The 24,403-nt window shown below is 45.0% G+C and overlaps 1 protein-coding gene across 1 annotated transcript; it reads left to right on the plus strand.

Moving 5' to 3' along the window:
- The first annotated feature begins 1,079 nt into the window (after nt 1-1,079).
- LOC134910328 (fucolectin-4-like) lies at nt 1,080-23,512 on the plus strand. Its single transcript, XM_063918210.1, has 3 exons — nt 1,080-1,107; nt 12,407-12,713; nt 23,374-23,512. Exons 1-3 carry the CDS (start codon nt 1,080-1,082, stop codon nt 23,510-23,512), a joined length of 474 nt encoding a protein of 157 aa, XP_063774280.1.
- The last annotated feature ends 891 nt before the right edge of the window (nt 23,513-24,403 follow it).

Consider the following 24,403-nt stretch of genomic DNA (forward strand, 5'->3'; position numbering starts at 1 on the left):
AAAATGCCCCGTTTTTCGACATTTGCGGCAATTCGACCGCAATTGCATATACCCCAATATATTCATTCCATAGGAGAAAAAAAATCTTTATGCAAGTGTCTTTAAATAACGAGGTTTCTATCCAATCCATTTTGAAAATAAGGAAGAGTTGCTTCTGAAAAATTTTATCAGTTGGAGGTGAATAAGAAATCCATTGACGCAGGATGCGTTTACGGGCTATCGCAGATATAATTGTAAGAAGTTTCGTTGTTGGGAAGGTTAAATTGGTGTCAGCATTCGAAATTCCCAATATCGCCCATTCAGGTGTCAGCTGGCATTTCGGGGTTATATATGAAATTAGAAAGTGTAATATCTGTTTCCAGAATGGTTTTATTGCGTGAAGATATGGGAAAGATAAGCTGAGGAAGAGGAGCATTTAGGGCAACTAGAGGAATCTATGGCCCTAATTCAGACCTGATCACTATGGTGCGTTTTTTGCATCCCTGCGATCAGGAAGTCGCCACCTACAGGGGGAGGGTATTGGCTGTATGCAGGGGTGCGATCGCATTTGTAGCAGAACTTTCTACTCAGCCCAGCACTTACTCAGCCGCTGCGATGATCCGGGCCAGAGCTGACCCCAGAAACCCTCCCACCAAACACCTGGTCACTCCTGCGTTTTCCCGGACACACCTACAAAACGGTTAGTTTCCACCCACGAACGCCCACTTCCTGTCACTCTTCTTTCGATCGCCCGTGCGATCGCTTTTTTCACACCATCCCGTCGCTATGCACCGATGCCCGGTCCAGTCATCCGATGCGCCTACGCATTGCGGCACATACGCGTGCGCCGTTCAGAACTGATCGCAGGCTGTGAGAAAACGCAGCCTTGCGATCAGGTCTGAATTTCCCTCCACAATACCTATAAGATTTGCTCTCCCGGGTGATAGATAGTCACTGTAAAAGATTTTGAGACGCATTTCTTTATATGTAATTGCATAGAGTGTTCAGAGAGAATATAAGAGTTGATAGAATTTTGTCCGAATGTATACGTGGAAATTGTTCACGCCAAGCAGAAATCCCCGTGCAAAACTCACGTGAGAATGTTGGCGAATGGGCTAGAGAATAAAAGTAAGAAAGTGGATTGGACGGCTGAGAGAGTAGCAAGAATGTAGTATCTAAAGTGCATCCAGAAAGTATTCACAGCGCTTCACTTTTTCCACAGTTTGTTATGTTACAGCCTTATTCCAAAATGGAATACATTTATTTTTTCCCCTCAAAATTCTACACCCAATACCTCATAATGACAGTGTGAAAATTTTTTTTTTTTGAGATTTTTCCTAATTTATTAAACATAAACAACTAAGAAATCATATGTACACAAGTATTCACAGCCTTTGCCATGAAGATCAAAATTGAGCTCAGGTGCACCCTGTTTCCACTGATCATCATTGAGATGTTCCTACAGCTTAATTGGAGTCCACCTGTGGTAAATGCAGTTGATCGGGCATGATTTGGAAAGGCATACACCTGTCTATAAAAGGTCCCACACTTGACAGTGCATGTCTGAGCACAAACCAAGCATGAAGTCAAAGGAATTGTCTGTAGACCTTCGAGACTGGATTGTCTTAAGGTACAAATCTGGGTAAGGGTACAGAAAAATATCTGCTGCTTTGAAGGTCCCAATGAGCACAGTGGCCTCCATCATCCGTAAAAGGAAGAAGTTCGGAAGCACCAAGACTCTTCCTAGAGCTGGATGGCCATCTAAACTGAGTGATCGGGGTTGAAGAGCCCTAGTCAGGAAGGTGACCAAGAACCCAATGGTCACTCTGTCAGAGCTACAGTATTCCTCTGTGGAGAGGAGAACCTTCCAGAAGGAAAACCATCTCTGCAGCAATCCACCAATCAGGCCTGTATGGTAGAGTGGACAGACGGAAGCCACTCCTTAGTAAAAAGCACATGGCAGCCCACATGGAGTTTTCCAAAATGCACCTGAAGGACTCTCAGACCATGAGAAACAAAATTCTCTGGTCTGATGAGACAAAGATTGAACACTTTGGCATGAATGCCAGGTGTCATGTTTGGAGGAAACCAGGCATCGCTCATCACCAGGCCAATACCATCCCTACAGTGTAGCATAGTGGTGGCAGCATTTTTGTAGGGAGGTTTTTCAGTGGCAGGAACTATGAGACTAGTCAGTATAGAGGGAAAGATGAATGCAGCAATGTACAGAGACATCCTGGATGAACACCTGCTCCAGAGCACTCTTGACCTCAGACTGGGGCGACGGTTCATCTTTCAGCAGGACAACGACCCTAAGCACATAGCCAAGATATCAAAGGGCTGGCTTCAGGACAACTCTGTGAATGGCTTCAGAACAACTCTGTGAATGTCCTTGAGTGGCCCAGCCAGAGCCCAGACTTGAATCCCATTGAACATCTCTGGAGAGATCTGAAAATGGCTGTGCACCGACTTTTCCCATCCAACCTGATGGAGCTTGAGAGGTGCTGCAAAGAGGAATGGGCAAAACTGGCCAAAGATAGGTGTGCCAAGCTTGTAGCATCATATTCAAAAAGACTTGAGGCTGTAATTGATGCAAAAGGTGCATCAACAAAGTATTGAGCAAAGGCTGTGAATACTTAAGTACATGTGATTTCTTAGTTTTTTTATTTTTAATAAATGTGCAAAAATCTAAAAAAAAACTTTTCTCACGTCATTATGGGGTATTGTGTGCAGAATTTTAAGGAAAAAATTAATTTATTCCATTTTGGAATAAGGCTGTAACATAACAAAGGGGGTGATTCCGAGTTGTTCGCTCGCTAGCTGCTTTTAGAAGCATTGCACACACTAAGCCGCCGCCCTCTGGGAGTGTATCTTAGCTTAGCAGAATTGCGAACGAAAGATTAGCAGAATTGCGAATAGAAATTTCTTAGCAGTTTCTGAGTGTTATGATCCTGATACTCAGGTCAGGGGAGATCTTATACGGTGGGACCTGAATACCAGGACGTAATGCTGGAAAGGGAAAAGGAATGGGAATAACCCCTGGCACCCTATCTCCGTTGTCTCACCCGTGCTGTCAGTACACTCTTGCGAGACTATGGTTTCTTGGGCCCATGGCAGCCGCGTTTGAAGGGCGGATTACGTCTGCCCAACTCCGATGCCCCCTCAGGTCTTAATGAGAGACAAAGAGTGAACTGAGACAGGGTGATAACAAGGGGCCCTCTAACTAAACAACAAGGCCAGGGGCTACTGGCAAACCTGAAACTGAAGTAAGCGCGGCTTACCGCCAGGGAAAAGAACAACAAAAAATAATCCACTTGTCCACTCTCCTACACGGCACCGCCGAGTACCGGAGAGGACTATGGAAGCGGATACCTCCGCAAATGCACCAGTACAACAAAACTATACTAAAGTGGCCTAGGCCACAACACGCGGCAGGGCCGCAACTCACGAAACCAAGAGAGAACCTCAATCGACTGCCACAGGTAAATGCGGACCAGAAGAACTCCTTGGGACCAGATGACTAACTCCAAGATACAGGAACTCAGAGAACTGGAGGGACCGGACACAGCTAACCAGGAACAGACGTTCACCAAACATGAGCAGCATGCAGGAAGCTATCACCGGCATCTGTGTGAGGCACTGAGGAGGCATTTCACAGGGAACCCTCCAATCAGAGTCCAGAGCCCAATTACACAAAATGTCGTGCAGCTGCCTTGCTGCACGACCAGAGAAACATGTGTGAGTGCATAATTAGATGATTACTGCAACGGGGAACACGGTCCGCCTGTGGTGTCCCCATTGCTATGGACCCGGCGGCTCAGCACGCACGCGTCTTGGCGTTGCTAGGGACCCGGCGGCTCAGCGCGCACGGCGTCCTAGCATTGCTAGGGACCCGGCGGCTCAGCGCGCACGGCGTCCCTAGTTGCCAGACGCCGTGCGGGTAAGAGGAAAGTTGCAGCGGCCGGCTACGGACCGCTGCGCCTAACAGTACCCCCCCTTGAGGAGGGGTTAAAGAACCCCTAAAGCCAGGTTTCCGAGGAAATTCCTGAAAAAACAATCTCTTGAGTCTAGGGGCATGTAGATCCCTATCCAGGACCCAAGACCTTTCCTCTGGACCATAGCCCTTCCAGTGAACCAAAAAATAAAGCCGACCCGAGAAACTTTTGAATCTAAAACCTTCTCTACCAAGAACTCCTGTTGCCCCTGAACATCCACTGGAGATCTACCCTGGGAAGTCCTCCGAGGAAATCTCCTGGAAGAAACATATTGTTTCAAAAGGGAACAGTGGAAAGTATTTCCAATTCTGAGAGATCTTGGCAAGCGTAGCCGAAAAGCAACTGGGTTGACCTTCTTAATGATAAGGAATGGTCCAATAAATTTGGGTCCCAATCTAGCCGAAGGTTGTCGGAGCTTGATGTTGCGAGTTGACAACCATACCTTATCTCCCACCTTAAAAGTGCAAGGACGTCGGAGCCTATCAGAAAATTTCTTTTCTCGGAAGGCAGCTTTTCTGAGGGCAAGGTACACTTTTCTCCAAATTGCTCTGAGATGGGAGGTTAAGGTCAAGGAGGAAACTGGATAATGATGTAAAAAAGAGTTGGCTCTAGGATGAAAACCAAAGACTGAAAAGAATGGTGACTCCTTGGTGGAGGAATGACAAGAGTTATTATAAGCAAATTCGGCCAAAGGAAGAAACTCATACCAATCATTCTGGAATTTGGCCGAATACAAGCGTAAGTATTGTTTTAATGACTGGTTGACTCGTTCGGTTTGCCTGTTAGACTGTGGATGGTAACCAGATGTTAAAGACAGTTTCATATTCAATGAGGCACAAAAACGTTTCCAGAATCGTGCGATGAATTGCGGACCCCGATCAGAGACAATAATAGTGGGCAAACCATTGAGCCTGAACACATGGCAGAGGAACAAAACTGCCAACCCTTGAGCAGAGGGTAATCGGGGAAGAGCAATGAAATGATCCATTTTACTAAAACGGTCCACCACCACCCAAATGACTCGAAATCTGGCTGAAAGGGAAAGGTCCACCACGAAATCCATGGATATATGAGACCATGGCCTGCGAGGAACGGCTAAAAGCATGAGTTGCCTGATAGGCAACGAGCGAGGGACCTTATGCTGTGCACAAACCTGACAGGAATGGACAAATTCCTTAACGTCTTTCGAAAGACTAGGCCACCACACCGAGCGAGAGACTAACTCCAAGGTCTTAGTGATACCTGGATGACCCGAGACTTTGTTGTCATGAAACTCAGCTAACACAGTGCCTCTCAAAAATTCAGGGACAACAAGACGACCAGCAGGAGTAAGTCTAGGAGCTTGGTGTTGAAGCTGGTTTAATTGAGTAAACAAATCCTGTGTGAGGCCTGCCCGGATGACTGAAGATGGAACTATGGGGGTAGTAACAGGATTGCTATTGTGAACCATAAGAAAGCAACGTGACAGGGCATCAGCTTTCGTATTCTTGGAACCAGACCTGAAATGAGTAAAAAACAGTGCCCAACGTGCCTGCCGAGCATTAAGCCATTTAGCTGACTCAATGGGGTATATTTACTAACATTCATAATTTTCGGAAAAAGGTCAAAGTTCAATCACGAATAACATCGAAAGTGTAAAACTGCAACTTTTTGAATTTATTACGACTAATTTACTAAGCTGTCGTATTCGGATTTTTCATTTGTTCCGATGTCGATGTCATTCGTGTTTTTTTTACCTTTTTTACGGCAGTGATTAGCAAAACACTGCCGAATTTTTCAAAATGAATCTCGGCCGGATCTGTGTGATCCGTGCTGGGGTTCATTTTTTTTTTTTTTTTAAATAAACACTGTAAAACGGAGAAAAAAAATGCGTGGGGTCCCCCCTCCTAAGCATAACCAGCCTCGGGCTCTTTGTGCCGACCCTGGTTGCAGAAATATGGGGAAAAAAATGACAGGGGTTCCCCCATATTTAAGCAACCAGCATCGGGCTCTGCGCCTGGTCCTGGTTCCAAAAATACGGGGGACAAAAAGAGTAGGGGTCCCCCGTATTTCTAAAACCAGCACCGGGCTCCACTAGCTGGACAGATAATGCCACAGCCGGGGGTCACTTTTATATAGTGCCCTGCGGCCGTGGCATCAAAAATCCAACTAGTCACCCCTGGCCGGGGTACCCTGGGGGAGTGGGGACCCCTTCAATCAAGGGGTCCCCCCCCCACCACCCAAGGGCCAGGGGTGAAGCCCGAGGCTGTACCCCCCATCCAATTGGCTGCGGATGGGGGGCTGATAGCCTTTTGTGAAAATGAAAAGATATTGTTTTTAGTAGCAGTACTACAAGGCCCAGCAAGCCTCCCCCGCATGCTGGTACTTGGAGAACCACAAGTACCAGCATGTGGCGGAAAAACGGGCCCGCTGGTACCTGTAGTACTACTACTAAAAAAATACCCAAAAAAAGACAAGACACACACAACTTGAAAGTAAAGATTTATTACATACATCCACACAAACATACAAACATACTTACCTATGGCCCCACTTGAATAAAATAAAAAAACGGACACCCGAGCCACGCACTGAAAGGGGGCCCTGCGGTTGACCGAAAGTGACCTCACCGCTGAGCAGAAAGTTCCCACCATTGGTTACAATGGAGCGCATAGGCGCTACATTGTAACACTGCCGTGTGCCGCCTGTCAGTCAGTACAGGAGCACACAGCCGATCAGGAGGGTGCTACAACGTGGCGCTCCCTGATTGGCTGAAGAAACCCACTTAGACAGAAGTCAGAGTGGGTTTCTGGCAGACAGGGAAAGGGGACCCATGTGCAAACATGGGTCCCCTTTCAGTGCGTGGCTCGGGTGTCCGTTTTTTTATTTTATTCAAGTACGTGGATTACAAATGGATGCTACGAGGAGCCTGGGACCCTGGAGCTGGTGAGTATAATTTATTCAACAGGTACAGGTACAGGTACCGCAGCCAATTGGATGGGGGGGACAGCCTCGGGCTTCACCCCTGGCCCTTGGGTGGCTGGGGGGGGACCCCTTGATTGAAGGGGTCCCCACTCCCCCAGGGTACCCCGGCCAGGGGTGACTAGTTGGATTTTTGATGCCACGGCCGCAGGGCACTATATAAAAGTGACCCCCGGCTGTGGCATTATCTGTCCAGCTAGTGGAGCCCGGTGCTGGTTTTAGAAATACGGGGGACCCCTACTCTTTTTGTCCCCCGTATTTTTGGAACCAGGACCAGGCGCAGAGCCCGATGCTGGTTGCTTAAATATGGGGGAACCCCTGTCATTTTTCCCCCCATATTTCTGCAACCAGGGTCGGCACAAAGAGCCCGAGGCTGGTTATGCTTAGGAGGGGGGACCCCACGCATTTTTTTTTCCGAAAATAACCACTTTCCCACCCCTTCCCACTGATATACATGCACGGATCTCATGGATCCGTGCATGCCTATCCAATCACGGGGAAAAAAAGCAGGTCTGTTTTTTTTTAGCACTTTTTTACGAGTAGTAATTTTTCACGGCAGTGTTTTTTTTTTTTGCTTTGCACTTCTTAGTAAATTACCGAGATTCATACTTAAACAGCCGCGTTTTGACCGATGGTGTATTCATTCGTAATTTTTTTCTTGGACTTCCAAAAAATTACGAATGCCCTCATCACTGCCGTGATTTGAGTTTAGTAAATTACCGAGATGACACTTTGAAGAAAAAACGGCATCTCGGTCAAAATCGGGACCTTAGTAAATATACCCCAATATATTGCAGGTTCTTATGGTCAGTAAATACTGTAATAGTATGCCTAGCTCCCTCCAGCCAATGCCTCCACTCCTCGAAAGCCCATTTTACTGCCAGTAATTCTCGATTACCAACGTCATAGTTGTATTATGCGGAGGAGAATTTCCTGGACATGAAGGCACAAGGATGTAATTCCTGAGACTCCGGATCTTCCTAAGAAAGGATAGCCCCCACTCCAACCTCTGAGGCATCAACCTCCACAATAAAGGGGAGCTCCGGATTAGGGTGTCTGAGGACAGGAGCCGATACAAAGGCCTGCTTCAAGGCCCGGAAGGCAGACTCAGCTTCAGGCGACCAATTGGAAGGATCCGCTCCTTTTTTAGTCAAAGCTACTATAGGAGCGACCAGGTCAGAAAAAGTATGAATGAACCGTCTATAATAATTTGCAAACCCTAAAAAGCGCTGAATTGCTTTTAAATTAGTGGGTTGCGCCCAATTAAGGATGTCCTGGAGTTTTTTCGGTTCCATGAAAAATCCCTGGGGAGAAATAACGTACCCCAAGAAAGACACCTCTGTGATGTGAAAATCTCACTTCTCAAGCTTAGCGTATAAATGATTCTCTCGTAGTTTTTGAAGAACCAGACGCACCTGGGTAACATGTTGTTCCATAGACTCAGAGTATATCAAAATGTCATCTAAATAAACGACCACAAACAAAGACCAGACGTTAATCTTCTGGTTCTTTCCTCTGAGGACTGCCGGGAGAGACCCATCTGCATGGGCTCCTCGACGTCCTCAGGAAAGGTATAAACACAAGGATTAGGTCTAAAAGTTGTTCCTCTTTCAGCCCTCCGCTCACGGAGACGACGATCTATTTTAATAGCAAGCTCCATGAGTTTGTCGAGAGTCTCAGGAGCGGGTACTGAAGGAGACTGTCTTTAATAAGTTCAGACAAACCGAGGCGAAACTGACTGCGCAGGGCCGGGTCATTCCAGCCACAGTCGTTCGACCAACGGCGAAATTCGGTACAATACACCTGGATTTTTACCTTGTTTAAGGGCACGCAGGTGTCTCTCAGCCGATGCCTCTCTATCTGGGTCATCATATAACAGGCCTAAAGATTTAAAGAAGGCGTCTACTGACAACAAGGCAGGATCATCTGTTCTTAACCCAAACGCCCAGGTCTGAGGATCACCCTGGAGTAATGACATAACTATCCCAACCCGCTGAGACTCAGTACCAGAGGAACGAGGCCTTAAACGAAAATAAAGCTTACAAGCTTCCTTAAATTTAAAGAAATCTTTTTGGTTACCCAAAAAACGGTCAGGTAAATGCATTTTTGGTTCTGCGACCACACTCGGGGAGGTTCGCAAAAGATCTTCCTGCGATTTTACCCGAAGAGAAAGGTCCTGAACCATCTGAGTAAGTTCTTGAATTTGGTTAACCAAAAGCTGACCGGGATTCGGCCCTAACACTGCCGGATTCATGAAGCCGAATTTTAGACTCACCAAAACAAAAAATGGAAAAAATTAAACCCCTTTTTGTTTTATGTTTTGGGCCGGTGATAATGTTATGATCCTGATACTCAGGTCAGGGGAGATCTTATACGGTGGGACCTGAGTACCAGGACGTAATGCTGGGAAAGGGAAAAGGAATGGGAATAACCCCTGGCACCCTATCTCCGTTGTCTCACCCGTGCTGTCAGTACACTCTTGCGAGACTATGGTTTCTTGGGCCCATGGCAGCCGCGTTTGAAGGGCGGATTACGTCTGCCCAACTCCGATGCCCCCTCAGGTCTTAATGAGAGACAAAGAGTGAACTGAGACAGGGTGATAACTAGGGGCCCTCTATCTAAACAACAAGGCCAGGGGCTACTGGCAAACCTGAGACTAAAGTATGCGCGGCTTACCGCCAGGGAAAAGAACAACAAAAAATAATCCACTTGTCCACTCTCCTACACGGCACCGCCGAGTACCGGAGAGGACTATGGAAGCGGAAACCTCCGCAAATGCACCAGTACAACAAAACTATACTAAAGTGGCCTAGGCCACAACACGCGGCAGGGCCGCAACTCACGAAACCAAGAGAGAACCTCAATCGACTGCCACAGGTAAATGCGGACCAGAAGAACTCCTTGGGACCAGATGACTAACTCCAAGATACAGGAACTCAGAGAACTGGAGGGACCGGACACAGCTAACCAGGAACAGACGTTCACCAAACATGAGCAGCATGCAGGAAGCTATCACCGGCGTCTGTGTGAGGCACTGAGGAGGCATTTAACAGGGAACCCTCCAATCACAGTCCAGAGCCCAATTACACAAAATGTCGTGCAGCTGCCTTGCTGCATGACCAGAGAAACATGTGTGAGTGCATAATTAGATGATTACTGCAACGGGGAACGCGGTCCGCCTGTGGCGTCCCCATTGCTATGGACCCGGCGGCTCGGCACGCATGCGTCTTGGTGTTGCTAGGGACCCGGCGGCTCAGCGCGCACAGCGTCCCTAGTTGCCAGACGCCGTGCAGGTAAGAGGAAAGGTGCAGCGGCCGGCTACGGACCGATGCGCCTAACACTGAGTAGCTCCAGACCTACTCACAAATAGCGATCAGTTCAGTCAGTTTCGTACCTGGTTTGACGTCACAAACACACCCAGCGTTCGCCCAGACACTCCCCCGTTTCTCCAGCCACTCCTGCGTTTTGCAACTCGAACGTCTGCGTTTTTCCGCACACTCCCATAAAACGGCCAGTTTCCGCCCAGAAACACCCACTTCCTGTCAATCACACTACGATCAGCACAGCGATGAAAAAGCTTTGTTTAATCCGTGAGTAAAATACCTAACTTTTGTGTAAAATAACTAAGCGCATGCGCTCTGCGAACCTTGCGCATGCGCAGTAAGCGACTAATCGCAGTATAGCGAAAATCGGCAACGAGCGAACAACTCAGAATGACCCCCAAAATGTGGAAAAAGTGAAGCACTGTGAATACTTTCCGGATGCACTGTAAATTGTTGTTCCAGTCAGATGGTGTAAACCTGCGCAAGAAGTATTTGGTATAGTGTTTGGCTTGAAATTTCGCAAAAGTTTGATTTCTCGTCAAATTATTTTTTTCTAAAATTTGATCATGCGTCATTAAAGCCAAACTTGAGGTATTTGTCAAATGTCTTATAGAAGATAGGCCTAGATCCGACCATGATTTAAAAGGTTGGTTTGACTGTCCTCTTTGAATATCTGGATTTCCCATAAATGGGAGAAACAGAGAATATTGATATTGTAGTTTCCAGTTCTTTCGCAGTCTACACCATGCTGATCTGGTGGAAGTTAATAAAGGGTTGTCTTAGTATGGTTGTGGAATGTCTCTCTTGGCCAAATGCAGAAAAGCAATGAGGTTAGTGGGGGTCATTCCGAGTTGATCGCTAGCTGCCATTCTTCGCTGCGCAGCGATCAGTGTAAAAAACGGCTAATCTGCGCATGCATAGGCATCGCAATGCGCACGCGCATGATACGGTACAAAGTCCATTGCGGTTTTTCACTGGCTCTAGCGACGATTCCAATCGCACAGACTGCCGCAAGGAGATTGACAGAAAGAGGGCGTTTCTGGGTGTCAACTGACCGTTTTCAGGGAGTTCATAGAAAAACGCAGGCGTGTCGGGGAAAATGCAGGTGTGGCTGGGCGTTCGCTGGGCGGGTGTGTGACATCAAAAGCCATCCCTCCGTCGTTAGAATCAACGCACAGGTTAAGTAACTACAGGGCTGGTCTTGTTGTGCACAAAATGAGTTTGCAGGCGCTCTGCTGCACAGGCGTTCGCACTTCTGCAAAGGGAAAATACACTCCCCAGTGGGCGGCGACAATGCGTTTGCACGGCTGCTAAAAACTGCTAGCGAGCGATCAACTCGGAAGGATCCCCAATATCTGGTATGCGTTGCTGTTCTAGTGCAACATTAGCGTATTTGTTGTGACTAGAGATCCAATATTTTATATATCTGCATATAGCAGCTTGATTATAGAACATTAAATGAGGGAAATTAAAGCCTCCTTCAGATTTTCTTTTTTGTAAAATGTTAAGGCTTATCTTCGGTTTGTTGCCGTTCCAAATAAATTGACGGAAAACAGCGTTCAGGGATTTCTCATCTTTATTAGTAAGAAGCACTTGTAATGGATACAGTATTTTAGGAATGGAAATCATTATTATTAACTGAGCCCTGCATAGCAGGTGAAATAGCAGGTGAAATAATTCAAAACTGTCTCGTAGTATTCTATAGTATTCTCCACTCCGTCCGTCTGGACCAGGAGATTTATTCAGTTTAAGATCTTGGATAGCCTTTTTAATTTCATCTTCTGTGATGTCTTCTTCCAAATGTTCTATTTGTTGTGTGCTTAAAGTTGGTAAGCGGATTTTATCTATAAGAGATTTGGTCAATAAGGGTGCGTCTGGCATTTCAGTGTACAGAGTTGAGAAATATTTTTGGAATTGATTGGAGATATATTTTTGGGTGGTGAAATAACTGTTCAGTTTTTTTTCAGCTGAAAGATAATAGACTACTTTATAAACGTGCAACATTTTAAGAACTCAATGACCTCAACCTGCACTACCTTACGTACTGTGCATCATGACAATCCTTGTGCTATATTATTACTGTTTAGTATAACACACTGCCCAATACCAAATTGTAATGTATTTTTCCCTTCATATCTTTTCATACAGCAGTATATGAGAATCTTGCTCTTAGAGGCCGTGCGACACAGTCATCTATATCTCTAGACCCTTCCGTTGGATATTTGGGCCTGGGTGTGAATGCAATAGATGGAAACACAGATCCCAACTATTACCATGGGTCATGCTTTCACTCTGGTTATGAAGTTGGTCCCTGGTTTAGAGTGGACTTACTGGATTCCTATCACATCTCCAATATAATTATCACCAACCGAGGAGACTGCTGTGCAGAACGGCTGAACGGAGCAAAAATTGTTGTTGGGAACTCACTGGAAAATTATGGAAAGACCAATCCAAGGTGAGGACACAATTATTCATAGAGATGTCATGATGGTTATTTAAGTAACTTACCTCTAACAAAGCAAATTATCAGAGGAGAATGATGGGAAAATACCCAGTACTGTCCCCATTCAGAAGCTCAGTGACGTATAACATTTACAAAGGTGTCAAGGTTCAAAAATGTGAAAATGTTTACAACAATTCTGATTATAGAGGTGAACCCTAGTTGTTCCATCGGTTCTGCCAATGCCTTGGAGACCACAGAGAAGGCATACTCTAATGCAGTGACAGGCAACAGGCACTGGTCGCCATCTACAGATGGAGCCTCCATTATCTTGGCTGGCTGAGGCATTAGTCGCGATCGGGTATATGCAGCATGCCTGGCTGGAAGGAGGCACGCCTAGTCATAGGGAGGCACACAGAGCATTTGGCAATACCTTTGAGTGTAATACCAGCGATCATCCACCAGATGTCGCTTTTTAAAATCACTAATGCGCATACGTGTGGTCTCCATTAAAATACAATACTGAACTACAGCGTAGGAACTACTTTACTGGTGCGTCTCATTACGCTACATTATGCTACAGTATGTCATACAGTATATAACAGTATATACAGTACAGACACAAATAGTACAGCATATACAGATGCAAATGAATGTGTTACAGGTACAGTATGGTCTAATGATGTTAGGGATATGTGAGCGTCCAAATCCCGTTGTATTAAGTATAATGGGGAGAGATAAAACCTCCTCCCTAAGTTCCTGGATGCCAAATCACTGTGCTTTGCATCGCTGTATAGTATTTTGTATTTAATAATAATAATAATAATAATAATAATAATAATAATAATACTTTTATTTATATAGCGCTCTTTCTCCAATAGGACTCAAGGCGCTTAACAGATACATAGCATAATATAGTACAGAAAAGAATGAAGTACATTTTCATAAAATACAGAAGCATGAAGATACTAAAAGGGACATTATGGAAATGCTTGAGAAAACAGGAAAGTCTTGAGTCTACTTTTGAAGGATTCTATAGTTGGCGCCTCTCGCACTGTGCGGGGAAGTGAGTTCCATAGCGTCGCAGCCGCATGACTAAAAGCTCGACCCCCAGATGAACTACGGGAGATTCTAGGTACTGCTAAAAGTCCTTCATCTACAGATCGCAGTAATCGAGTGGGGCAGTATGGGGTCAGAAGCTGTTTCAGGTATCTTGGGCCCTGGTCATGTAATGCTCTGAAACACAGTAAGCCAATCTTGAAGATGATTCGCCATCGTACAGGCAGCAAGTGAAGTGAGTAGAGGATGGGTGTTATGTGGTTAAAACGGGGCTGGTCGGTTAACAGCCTGGCAGCTGTGTTTTGCACCAGCTGTAAGCATTGTAATTCTTTTGCTGGGAGACCAAGGTAGAGGGCATTACAGTAGTCTAATCGATATTATTCCAATGCATGTATGACTTTTGGCAGATCATCTGAGGGAATTAAGTGCTTGATTCTGGCTATGTTCCTCAGGTGAAAGAAAGAGGATTTGATTGTGGCTGATATCTGATGTTTAAGTGTCAAGCCACCATTGAGGACAACACCAAGATTCCGCTCACGATCAGTGATCTGTAATTCTGAATCCCCGAGTGTAAGTCCAGTTGGTTGGCTATGCTGCAGTCTTGTCCTTTGATGTTGCGGTCATATCATAAAGACCTCTGTTTTATTCGGGTTCAGTCGCAGCCAACTGGTGCTCATACGCTTCTGGAGCTCAGCTAGACAGCCATTTAGGGTTGCTATTGGGTTATCAGTGCCCAGAGCAAAGGACAAGTACAGTTGTGTATCATCTGCATAGCAGTGGTAGACCAGGCCATGGCGCCTGATTATTTCACCCAACGGAAGCATGTATACTGCAAAAAGCATGGGGGATAGTATAAAACCTTGTGGGACACCACATGGCAATGTCACTGGTGGTGATGAGTATAATCCAGACAATACTCTCTGTGACCTGCCTGTGAGAAATGATTTGAACCAGCTTAGGACTGTGCCATCCAGACCACAGAAATGTATCAGTCGCTCAATCAGAAGCCCATGGTCCACGGTATCAAATGCTGCAGAGAGATCCAGAAGGATTAATATTGAACAGTCACCTCTGTCTCTTGCCATCAGAAAATCATTTAACACACACACCAGGGCTGTTTCAGTTCTATGTATTCTCCTGAATCCTGATTGGAATGGATCATAAATATCATGGGTTGTCAGGCGGGTTTCCAGTTGATTTGCAACTACTTTCTCAATAACCTTTCCTAGGAAAGGAAGGTTTGATACCGGGCTGTAGTTGGTCATGCAGTCAGGATCTAAATTAGGTTTTTTAAGAAGCAGTCTAACAATTGCTTCCTTTTGGGGTCCCGGAAAAAATGTCTGTCTGCAAAGAGCATTGAACAATTTTTGCAAAGACAGGACCAATTATATCCATACAACCTATTAGAAGCTTGGTTGAGGTCGGGTTCAGATCTCAGGTGGTGGGACGCAAAATCTGAGCAATGTCAGAAGTGTCCTTTACATCCACTGGGTCAAAGCTGGTCCATGAAGGCAAGAGGCTTATATTGGCATGCTTTGTAATTTGGCACTCCTTTGATGGCACTGTGGAGATTCCAACCCGGACGGTGGATATTTTATCTGCAAAGAAGTTTGCAAACTCGTCGCATCTTGCCTGGGAGAGGGCTTCATCAGTCTGCAGGCATGCTGGCTTGCAAAGCATGTCCACTGTGCGGAAAAGTTGAGCTGGCCTATTGTTTGCTGCCGTGATCTCATTTGACAGGAACTGTGATTTCTTACGAGTGATTGTCGATTGATAGTCTTCGTTATGCTTTATTAGTTTTATTTTGTCATCCACTAGGTTAGTCTTCCTCCATCATCTTTCCAGTCTACGCCCCCTTTCCTTGAGCTCACTAATGCTGTTTGTCGAACCATTGAGCTTGACGTTGTGGTTTACAAGGTCTTATACACACAGGGGCGATAATATCAATTGCAGCCATAACATCCCTATTATAATAACGGACTAGGGAACAGGGATCTTCACAGGCTCCCAGTATAGCAGAGAGATGCAGATTTGCTGCAAGAGCCTGGGGGATCATACCCCTCCTTGGACGATACCTTGTCAACTCTACCGGCAGAGATCTTATTTTAGGGGTTGCAACTGAGAACCAAAGGGAGTGGTGGTCTGACCAGATGACTGGGTTTATTTTTAGGTCAGTGACTTCTAATCCAATCTGAAAGACAAGATCGAGAGGGTGACCACTTTTATGTGTGGCAGAAGGAATGACCTGTGTGAAGCCCAAACCATTTATTGTGCACAGGAGGTCTTGGCCAAGGCGTGAGAGCTCATCATCCACCCATGCACTGAAATCCCCGAGGATGAGCCATTTTTGATGTTCGAGAGCCAGGCCAGCAACAGTGTCTGCAATTTATTGTAGAAATATCTTTCCATCTCCAGGAGCCGGTAATGAGAAATACTGTGAAACCTAATCCTGTTGAACTCCAGGCAGCAATGCACTCGAATGAGCGAGTAATTTCAATAGGGTGGGCCCTTTATTGAAGCAAATAGCCACCCCGCTACCCATGCGGTCCAGTCTTGGGTTGTGGATGACAGAGTAGTTTGTTGGGATCGCAGCCTCCAATATAGGTGCTGCATTTTCTTCTTGCCAGGTCTCTGTAATACAGGCTAGATCTGCAGATTCAATAAGGTCAGCAATTGTTGCAGTCTTGTTTCTTATAGATCTGGCATTACAAAGGACTGACCTAATTGGGCATACCAGAGGGCCTTCAGTTTTCTTTATGTTAAGTGCAGGAGCTCTGGGTATGGGGGTCACAAAGCGAGAGTTGACAGTTCTGTTCTTCCAAACACAGGTCCGTCTTTTGGGTATCACTTCTATATGATTGTTCTTTGAATATGGGGGTGAGCAGGTGGGCAAAGGACTTAGATGGTTACCGGGGGAGATAAATTTCCGGCCTGCTCTCTTCCCACAAATGCGCCTGTGTTTTCTTTTTAAAATGCTAAGGGATTGGAGAATAGAAGCCTCCTGTGATAGGAACTGTGGAATGTGGTGGGCGGAGTGAAAGAATGAAGCTGGAGGAATACGTATACATTGGGTCATCAATGACAGATCACTATAAGTATGAGCTACATATGATAATGAGAGGGGGAGAGAAAGCAGTGGGTTTTTTTTTTTGTTTGTGTTTTGTTTTCCCCCAATTCGGTATGTGATCCAAAATTATAATGGGTTTATGAACAGAGTTATTGCTATAACCTATTGTGTATATTTGAAGCAAGTGATAAATAAAATAACTGCTGATTTAGTCAATTATCCTAGGATAGGCAGTCTTGTGGAAAGGTGTTAGAAGCCAATTCCTACTGTGTAGGTGTGAAAAGTCTTAGTGTGAGAGGCCTTTGAAGTAGATTTCTTGTGGGGGTAGTGATAACGTGTCCTGGGAAATGGATCCTGCAGTTTGAAACAGTGAGCCTTCAGTAATTCAGAGCCTGAATATACTGATATTAGTTGATTAATGCAATAAGTCACTTATTTGTTGCTCAGCGAACAGAGGTGGATGATGTCTAAGTGAGGTGCTGGATGGAGCCAAAGATAGGTTGTAGTCCACAGTACCTTATCTGGGATGTCCAATGCAGAGTACAGTAGCTGCCAAACTGAAGTACTTCTCAGTGGAGGTATGCAGAGGATTCAATCCAGGATTCAATCCAGTGTGTATCTCAGCGCAGGAATGCAATCCGTTGGTTTTGATGAGATGTCCGCGCAGAGTAGTACAAGTTAAAGGTAAGTCCTTGGATATTTATGATGATTCATAGGTCAGTTGTGGTGAATTTAATCTGTTTTATGGAGAAGATCAGGAGCATGCACAAGGCGAGGCAGCCATTTTGGGTGCCAGCAGAGTAGCACGAACAGCTTGTAACATACAGCGGCAAGTGTTACAGCGGCAAGTGTAATCTTTCTAAGTATAATGGGGAGAGATGAAAGCTCCTCCCTAAGTTCCTGGATGTCAAAACACTGTATTTAGCATCTCAGTACAGTAGTTTCTATTTGAGTACTAAGTAGCATGAACAGCTTGTAACTTACCCTGCTCTACACGCTACAGAGGAAAATGTTATCTTTCTAAGTATAATTGGGAGAGATACAAGCTCCTCCCTAAGTTCCTGGATGCCAAATCACTGTGCTTAACATCTCCGTACAGTATTTTGTATTTGAGTACTAAATAGCATGAACAGCTTGTAACGTACAGCGGGAAGTGATATCTTTCTAAGTATAATGGGGAGTAAACTCCTCCCTAAGTTCCTGGATGCCAAATCACTGTGCTTAACATCTCCGTACAGTATTTTTTATTTGAGTACTAAATAGCACAAACAGCTTGTAACGTACAGCGGGAAGTGATATCTTTCTAAGTATAATGGGGAGTAAACTCCTCCCTAAGTTCCTGGATGCCAAATCACTGTGCTTAGCATCTCTGTACAGTATTTTGTATTTGAGTACTAAATAGCATGAACAGCTTGTAACGTACAGCGGCAAGTGCTTTCTTTATTAGTAAAATGGAGAGAGATAAAAGCTCCTCCCTAAGTTCCTGGATTTGTATTTGAGTACTACATAGCACGAATAGCTTGTAATGTACCCTGCTCTAAAGGCTGCAGAGGCAAATGTTATCTTTCTAAGTATAATGGGAAGAGATAAAAGCTCCTCCCTAAGTTCCTGGATGTACTCTGCTGTAATGACTAGAAGTGTGCACACTTCTATTGAATGTGAAGTTATATTACAATAGATTTAAAAAAAACATTGGTGTTTGTTTATGCTGTTAAGGAACTTGGACGCTCATATCGCAGAACACGGCATTTAGACAGTACCTCCCCCTACCCCCATCCCACTTCCCCTTTACCCCCTGAGAGCATGCACAGTTCATACAGTAGACAGGGAGGGAGGTCAGGTTACAATAAATATACAACACAATATTGTACTGCATATGAAAATCAGATAGAGAACTGCAGTCGCTTTGATAGATGTGTAAATGGTACAGTAGCAGTAATTCTTCTCATAAAGTACAACGCAGATTCTCTAACGCCGACGATCTACAGTACTGTGTTGCTAGAACATTTAGTTGCATCAGAATTAACTAATTTATATTAATTGGTATGTCTATGGGTCCTCATTGCCGATGTGTATTTTAGATAGTGGAATGTGTTGTTCCTACAGCTTTACCCTGATTTATGTAAAAGCTGTGTGCACACTTCTATTGAATGTGAAGGTATATTACAATAGATTAAAAAAATTAAAATAATAAAGTTAGTGTCAGAAAAGAAACCCCGCAACCCGGCACTTTGGGAATCGATCCCGGACTCTCAGCATCGAAGGCCAAAGACTTCACTGTTTGCCTACACCACTTCATGGAAGATCCACAAGCTCATGTGTCAAAGTACTGTAAGCAGCGATTCCTTCCCATTAATGTTTGTTTATGCTGTTAGTGGACTTGGACGCTCATATTACAGAACACGGTATTTAGCCAACACCTCCCTATACCCCCAAACCCACTTCCCCCTGACTCCCTGGGAGCCTGCACAGTTCATACAGTAGACAGGGAGGGAGGTCAGGTTACAATAAATGTACAACACAATATTGCACTGCATATGAAATTCAGATAGAGAACTGCAGTCACTTTGATAGATGTGTAAATGGTACAGTAGCAGTGATTCCTTCTCATAAAGTACAACATAGATTCTCTAATGCTGATGATATACAGTACTGTGTTGCTCGAACAGTTAATTACGCCAAAATACACTAATTTATATTAATTGGTATGTTATATTACAATAGATAAAAAAAAATAAAAAAATAAAGTGATTGTCAGAAAAAAAATACACTTGCACTTTGGTAATAGAACCCAGGTCTCTTGGCATGGGAGGCAGAAGACTTCACCGCTTGCCCACACCACTTCTTGGAAGATACACAAGCTCATGTGTAAAAGTACTGTAAGCAGCGATTCCTTCCCATTGGTGTTTGTTATATCCCGTTAAGGGACTTGTACGCTCATTTTGTACAAAACATACAGTATACTGTACATACTTTAACGTCAATGAATTACATTTTTGCTTTCACACTTTATTTGCGTCTGCATAAACTATATGAATTTTTACTCTATTGCTTTGTCTACGGGACTTGGACGCTCACATGCAATAACACAGCAATTGGCAATTGACAAGTGTTTTAATATGTTTGTATGTATAAACTATATATATATATATATATATATATATATATATATATAATTATTTAATTGACCCTCTCCATCTGACCATTGTACCATCAGATCATTCTGACCATTGTACCATCAGATCATTCTGCCGCTATTTGCTCTAAAGTACTGGATTAGTGGAGCATTAGCCACCCAGTGGTGGAGATGTGTATTGCATGCTGAGTATGTAGTCGTGCCTCAACGCGCCTATCCGTGATTAAACTCAGCAAACTAAGCTATCGACTTGGTGCGACTAAACCTCCGGTTAGGCAGAGAAACAGCGAAGATAATGGAGGCTGTATCTTTCCCAAAGGGCTGGATTAAAGTTTGGGGGGCCTCACGATGGCTTACTTGTAGGGACCCTACCAATAAAAATGTCAGTAAGAAATGCTGCTAAAAGTATAATGTGCAAATGCTCCCAGCAATACAAATGTATTAAACACAATGTAGACCCCCAGTTCACATTATGCCACAGAGCCCTCACATTGGTTATGTAGCTATACTGTATGTGGGAGCCCCCAATGTGTGTCTCCATTCTTGCCTTGTTGTTAATTTGGCCCTGCCTTCAAAGAGCCCCCGCAATACTCTGAATCTCAGTAGTAAATTATATTAATACTAGAGATGAGCGGGTCCGGTTCTCTGGGAAGTGGACCCACCCAAAATTCTGGGATCTGGGGCAATCTGAGCAACAGCTTGGATCTCCCTGCATGCCCTGGATCCCAAACCGAGGTAAAACCTCACAATCCCGCTGACGGTTCTTGAGATTTTGCCTCGGGCTCAGTCCCATTGAATTCAATGGGCTGACTGCTGATTAGCTGAGAGAGACATCTGTCGCTTCTCTCAGCCAAGCCCCTCGCTAATCCTTGTCTGAGCCGAACATCCCCTTTACTTCTTCTGGCCTGGTACTGACGCGTTTTAACTGCACCATGGGTCTTTGCCAAGGCACCGGTGGACACCTCAGCTCATACGATTTATAAGGCTTCATGAAAGGTCCAGTATGCTCACTCCCGGGCACAACTATATTCACTATCAGCTTTGTAACAACTAGAAGGAGAAGTTGTCTCCTACCATGAGAGTGATACTGTGAACAAGCCGGGAGAAGTAAAGGAGATGTTCCGCTCAGACAAGGATTAGCGAGGGGCATTAGTGGTTACAGAGATGCTGGGACAGTCGTCATCCCATAAGATCATTTATGGCCACAATCATCTGGCATCCTGAAAGAACTGATGAGCCAGAGGAAAAAAATGAGTAGAGCTCCCCTGTATGTTTTACAATCAGCACCAAGCTCTTGGACCAGTCCTGTTTCCAAAAATATGGAGGGGGAGATACAGGGGTCTCCCGTATTTTTGGAACCAGCACCGGGCTTCACTAGCCAGGGTGGCAGTTCTGCAGCCCGAGCACATGCTTATATGGGTCCCCACAGCCACAGCATCAATCCCCTACTACTGTAGTTAGCCCTGGCTGGGGTACCCTGGGGAGTTGGGACCCTCCAATAAAGGAGTGCCCACTGTCCAGGGCACTCAAGAGTCAGGGCTGAAGTCTGGGGCTATCCCCAGCATTACCAGGCTGTGTATGCTGATTTCATAGTCCAATAAGTGTAAGAAAATATGTATATATTGTCTTTTACATAGAGGTCCCAGGAAGCCTCTCCGCATGCTGGTGTTTGTAGAACCACAATTACTGTAGCAGCGTGTGGGGAATTAAAAGGCCTGCTGATACCTGTAGTTCTACCTGTAAAATAAATATTATAATAAACATATTACACGCACACCATGACAGTACAACTTTAATAAAGCATTAATTCACACTCACATACATACTGACACTCACACATACTTACCTACAGCCCACGCTGTCCTTCACGTCCTCTTCTCCAGTAGTAATCCACGTCACCTGTAGAAAAGAACTTAAATACTGTACTCCCCTATTCCAGTGTAGAACACATCCCATTTGTTCCATGTAGGCATCCCAGGGGTTAAATAAAATGTCGATCCGATCCAGTCCGGACCTCCACATGCTGCTCCTCTGCGCAAATGACTGGGACCCGGGTGACTCCTGTCAATGGGAAACCCCTGAGCCAATCACCTTACAGCACCAGAGGAGCTCCACCAGTGATTGGCTCTGGGCTTCCCATTATTTATTTATTAATAGTTTCTTATATATTCCATCGCTCTTTACAAATGGAAACAACAGTGATAAAACAAAACTGGGTAATAACAGACAGACATAGAGGTAGGAGGGCCCTGCTCTCATGCCTACACTCTATAGGGAAATAGGCATTGATACACAAGGATAGGTGTTACTAATGATCCACCAGATTGCATAGGTTGTTAATGGGCTGTATGATAAGGTTACCCAGCAATGTTGGCCTGGGGTCAGGAGGGTGTGAAAGTGAAGAAAGATCTCTCTGATCTGTGTCACGCTTCTGTCATAGTCGCCAGCCATAAGCCGGTCTATTGTTTTTGCGACTTTTGGTAATCCTATTACAGCGCAGCGATCAGGTTTCTACTACGCATGCATATGCACCGCAATGCGCAGGCGCGTCATACGGGTACAAAGCGGATCGTTGCTGAGCGGTGGTTTTAACGAAGAAACCATACGCACAGCCGATCGCAAGGAGATTGACAGAAAGAAGGCGTTTATGGGTGTCAACTGGCTTTTTACTGGGAGTGGTAGGGAAAACGCAGTCGTGTCCGGGCGTTTGAGGGGCGACGTCAATTCCAGCGCCAAAAAGACTGAAGTGATCGCAAGGGCTGAGTAAGTTCAGACCTACTCAGAAACTGCACAAACTGTTTTTGCAGAGCTCGGCTGCACACGCGTTCGCACACTTGCAAAGTGAAAATACACTCCCCCGTGGGCGGCAACTATGCGTTTGCACGGCTGCTAAAAGTAGCTAGCGAGCGATCAACTCGGAATGACCCCCCTTGTCTGAGTTATATGTGTGCAATTGGGAGTTTTGGGATTGCAGGGGACATGTTTGCATGTTCCCAAACCCTATTACATCTGTGAGTTTGTAAGTTTGGCCAGTTTAGCGCTAAACTCGTATTTTTCAGAAAAAAACACCCAATTACATGTGGCTCCAAATGTGTATTTAGTGGGTGAATTTGGAATAATATGGAATTCTATTTAAAATGCCAAATCTTTTTAATCATTTGATTTTATTTGATGTTTATTGCTGGAGAAATGACAGAAAACGTCCTGAGGCCAGTATAATATAGAGCCTGCGACTGATTATGCGGCTGTGACATCATCATTCACTTTCATACTGCAACACAAAGGTTTTGCAATAACTTAGATGTCACTTCTGCAATAACTTCCTGTAGATCTGTGTCTTAGAAAATGTGTGTAATGAATATAATCACGTACAGCGTGCACTAACGTGAACTCTTTTCCTATTGGTTCTGCAGTTGCGGAGAGATTACCACATTAGCAGCTGGAGCGTCACAAACCTTTGAGTGTGATGGGATGGTGGGACGCTATGTGACCGTCTATCTTCCGGTACAACAAAACCTCCACTTCTCTGAGATACAAATAATTGGCTACTAAAGCTAATCATACTGCTTATTATTGCATAAAGTGTCGGTGCGAGATTTTACCGTCTTTCAGATCCATTGATCACACTGCGATAGCCAATCACTTTCTCTTCTTTCACCTGAAAAATTATCCTGTTTCATATTTTGGGTTCAAAATTAATTCACTGAAATAAAACAAAGGCATTAAAACACGTGTCATATATTATGCTTCTGCAATAGTATCCACCATCGTCCTATAGTCACTGCGCAATCTGCGGCCACACTGTGACATTAAGTGCTGTCTGGGACATTTCCTCCTGTGATACCCGTCTACCGGCCACGTTACCAGACACTACTCTAGGCTTCAGGATTGGAGGTTTGGGTCATTAATGTAGAACTAAGACTTTCTCTGACCTCACCTGCAGTTCTGCTACCATGTAATAAGGTGATTGAAATAAATTCACGCTTTATATCAGGAACGTATCACAGGTTTACACGGGTGTAGTACGATCTGCTGGCGGTTGGGCTCCCGGCGACCAGCATACCGGCGCCGGGAGCCCGACCGCCGGCTTACCGACAGTGTGGCGAGCACAAATGAGCCCCTTGCGGGCTCGCTGTGGGCACGGCCCACTATTTTATTCTCCCTCCCGGAGGGTCGTGGACCCCCACGAGGGAGAATAAGTGTCAGTATGCCGGCTGTCGGGATTCTGGCGCGGGTATACTGTGCGCTGGGATCCCGACAACCGGCATACTGAAGACCACCTGTTTACAGATAGCTGACATCTGGTTTATAAATGACAGTCTCCTGCTAAAGACATTGTACAAACATAAAGATTGTCTATCATGTAAGTCTAATTGGGTTTTGCTGCAGATCTGTCTCTTAGGTGTGGTCACTATCAGAGGTGTCACTCACCCAAATTACACT

This window comes from Pseudophryne corroboree, chromosome 4 (genome assembly GCF_028390025.1).
Source record: "Pseudophryne corroboree isolate aPseCor3 chromosome 4, aPseCor3.hap2, whole genome shotgun sequence".
In the NCBI taxonomy this organism is placed as follows: domain Eukaryota; kingdom Metazoa; phylum Chordata; class Amphibia; order Anura; family Myobatrachidae; genus Pseudophryne; species Pseudophryne corroboree.

What these genes read in the sequence shown, in the direction of transcription:
- LOC134910328 (XM_063918210.1), top strand. Translation starts at nt 1,080, where the DNA reads ATGTTGGCGAATGGGCTAGAGAATAAAA. An exon ending in GAATGGGCTAGAGAATAAAA is followed by an intron (nt 1,108 to 12,406) that starts GTAAGAAAGTGG and finishes CTTTTCATACAG; the next exon opens with CAGTATATGAGAATCTTGCT. An exon ending in TATGGAAAGACCAATCCAAG is followed by an intron (nt 12,714 to 23,373) that starts GTGAGGACACAA and finishes TTGGTTCTGCAG; the next exon opens with TTGCGGAGAGATTACCACAT.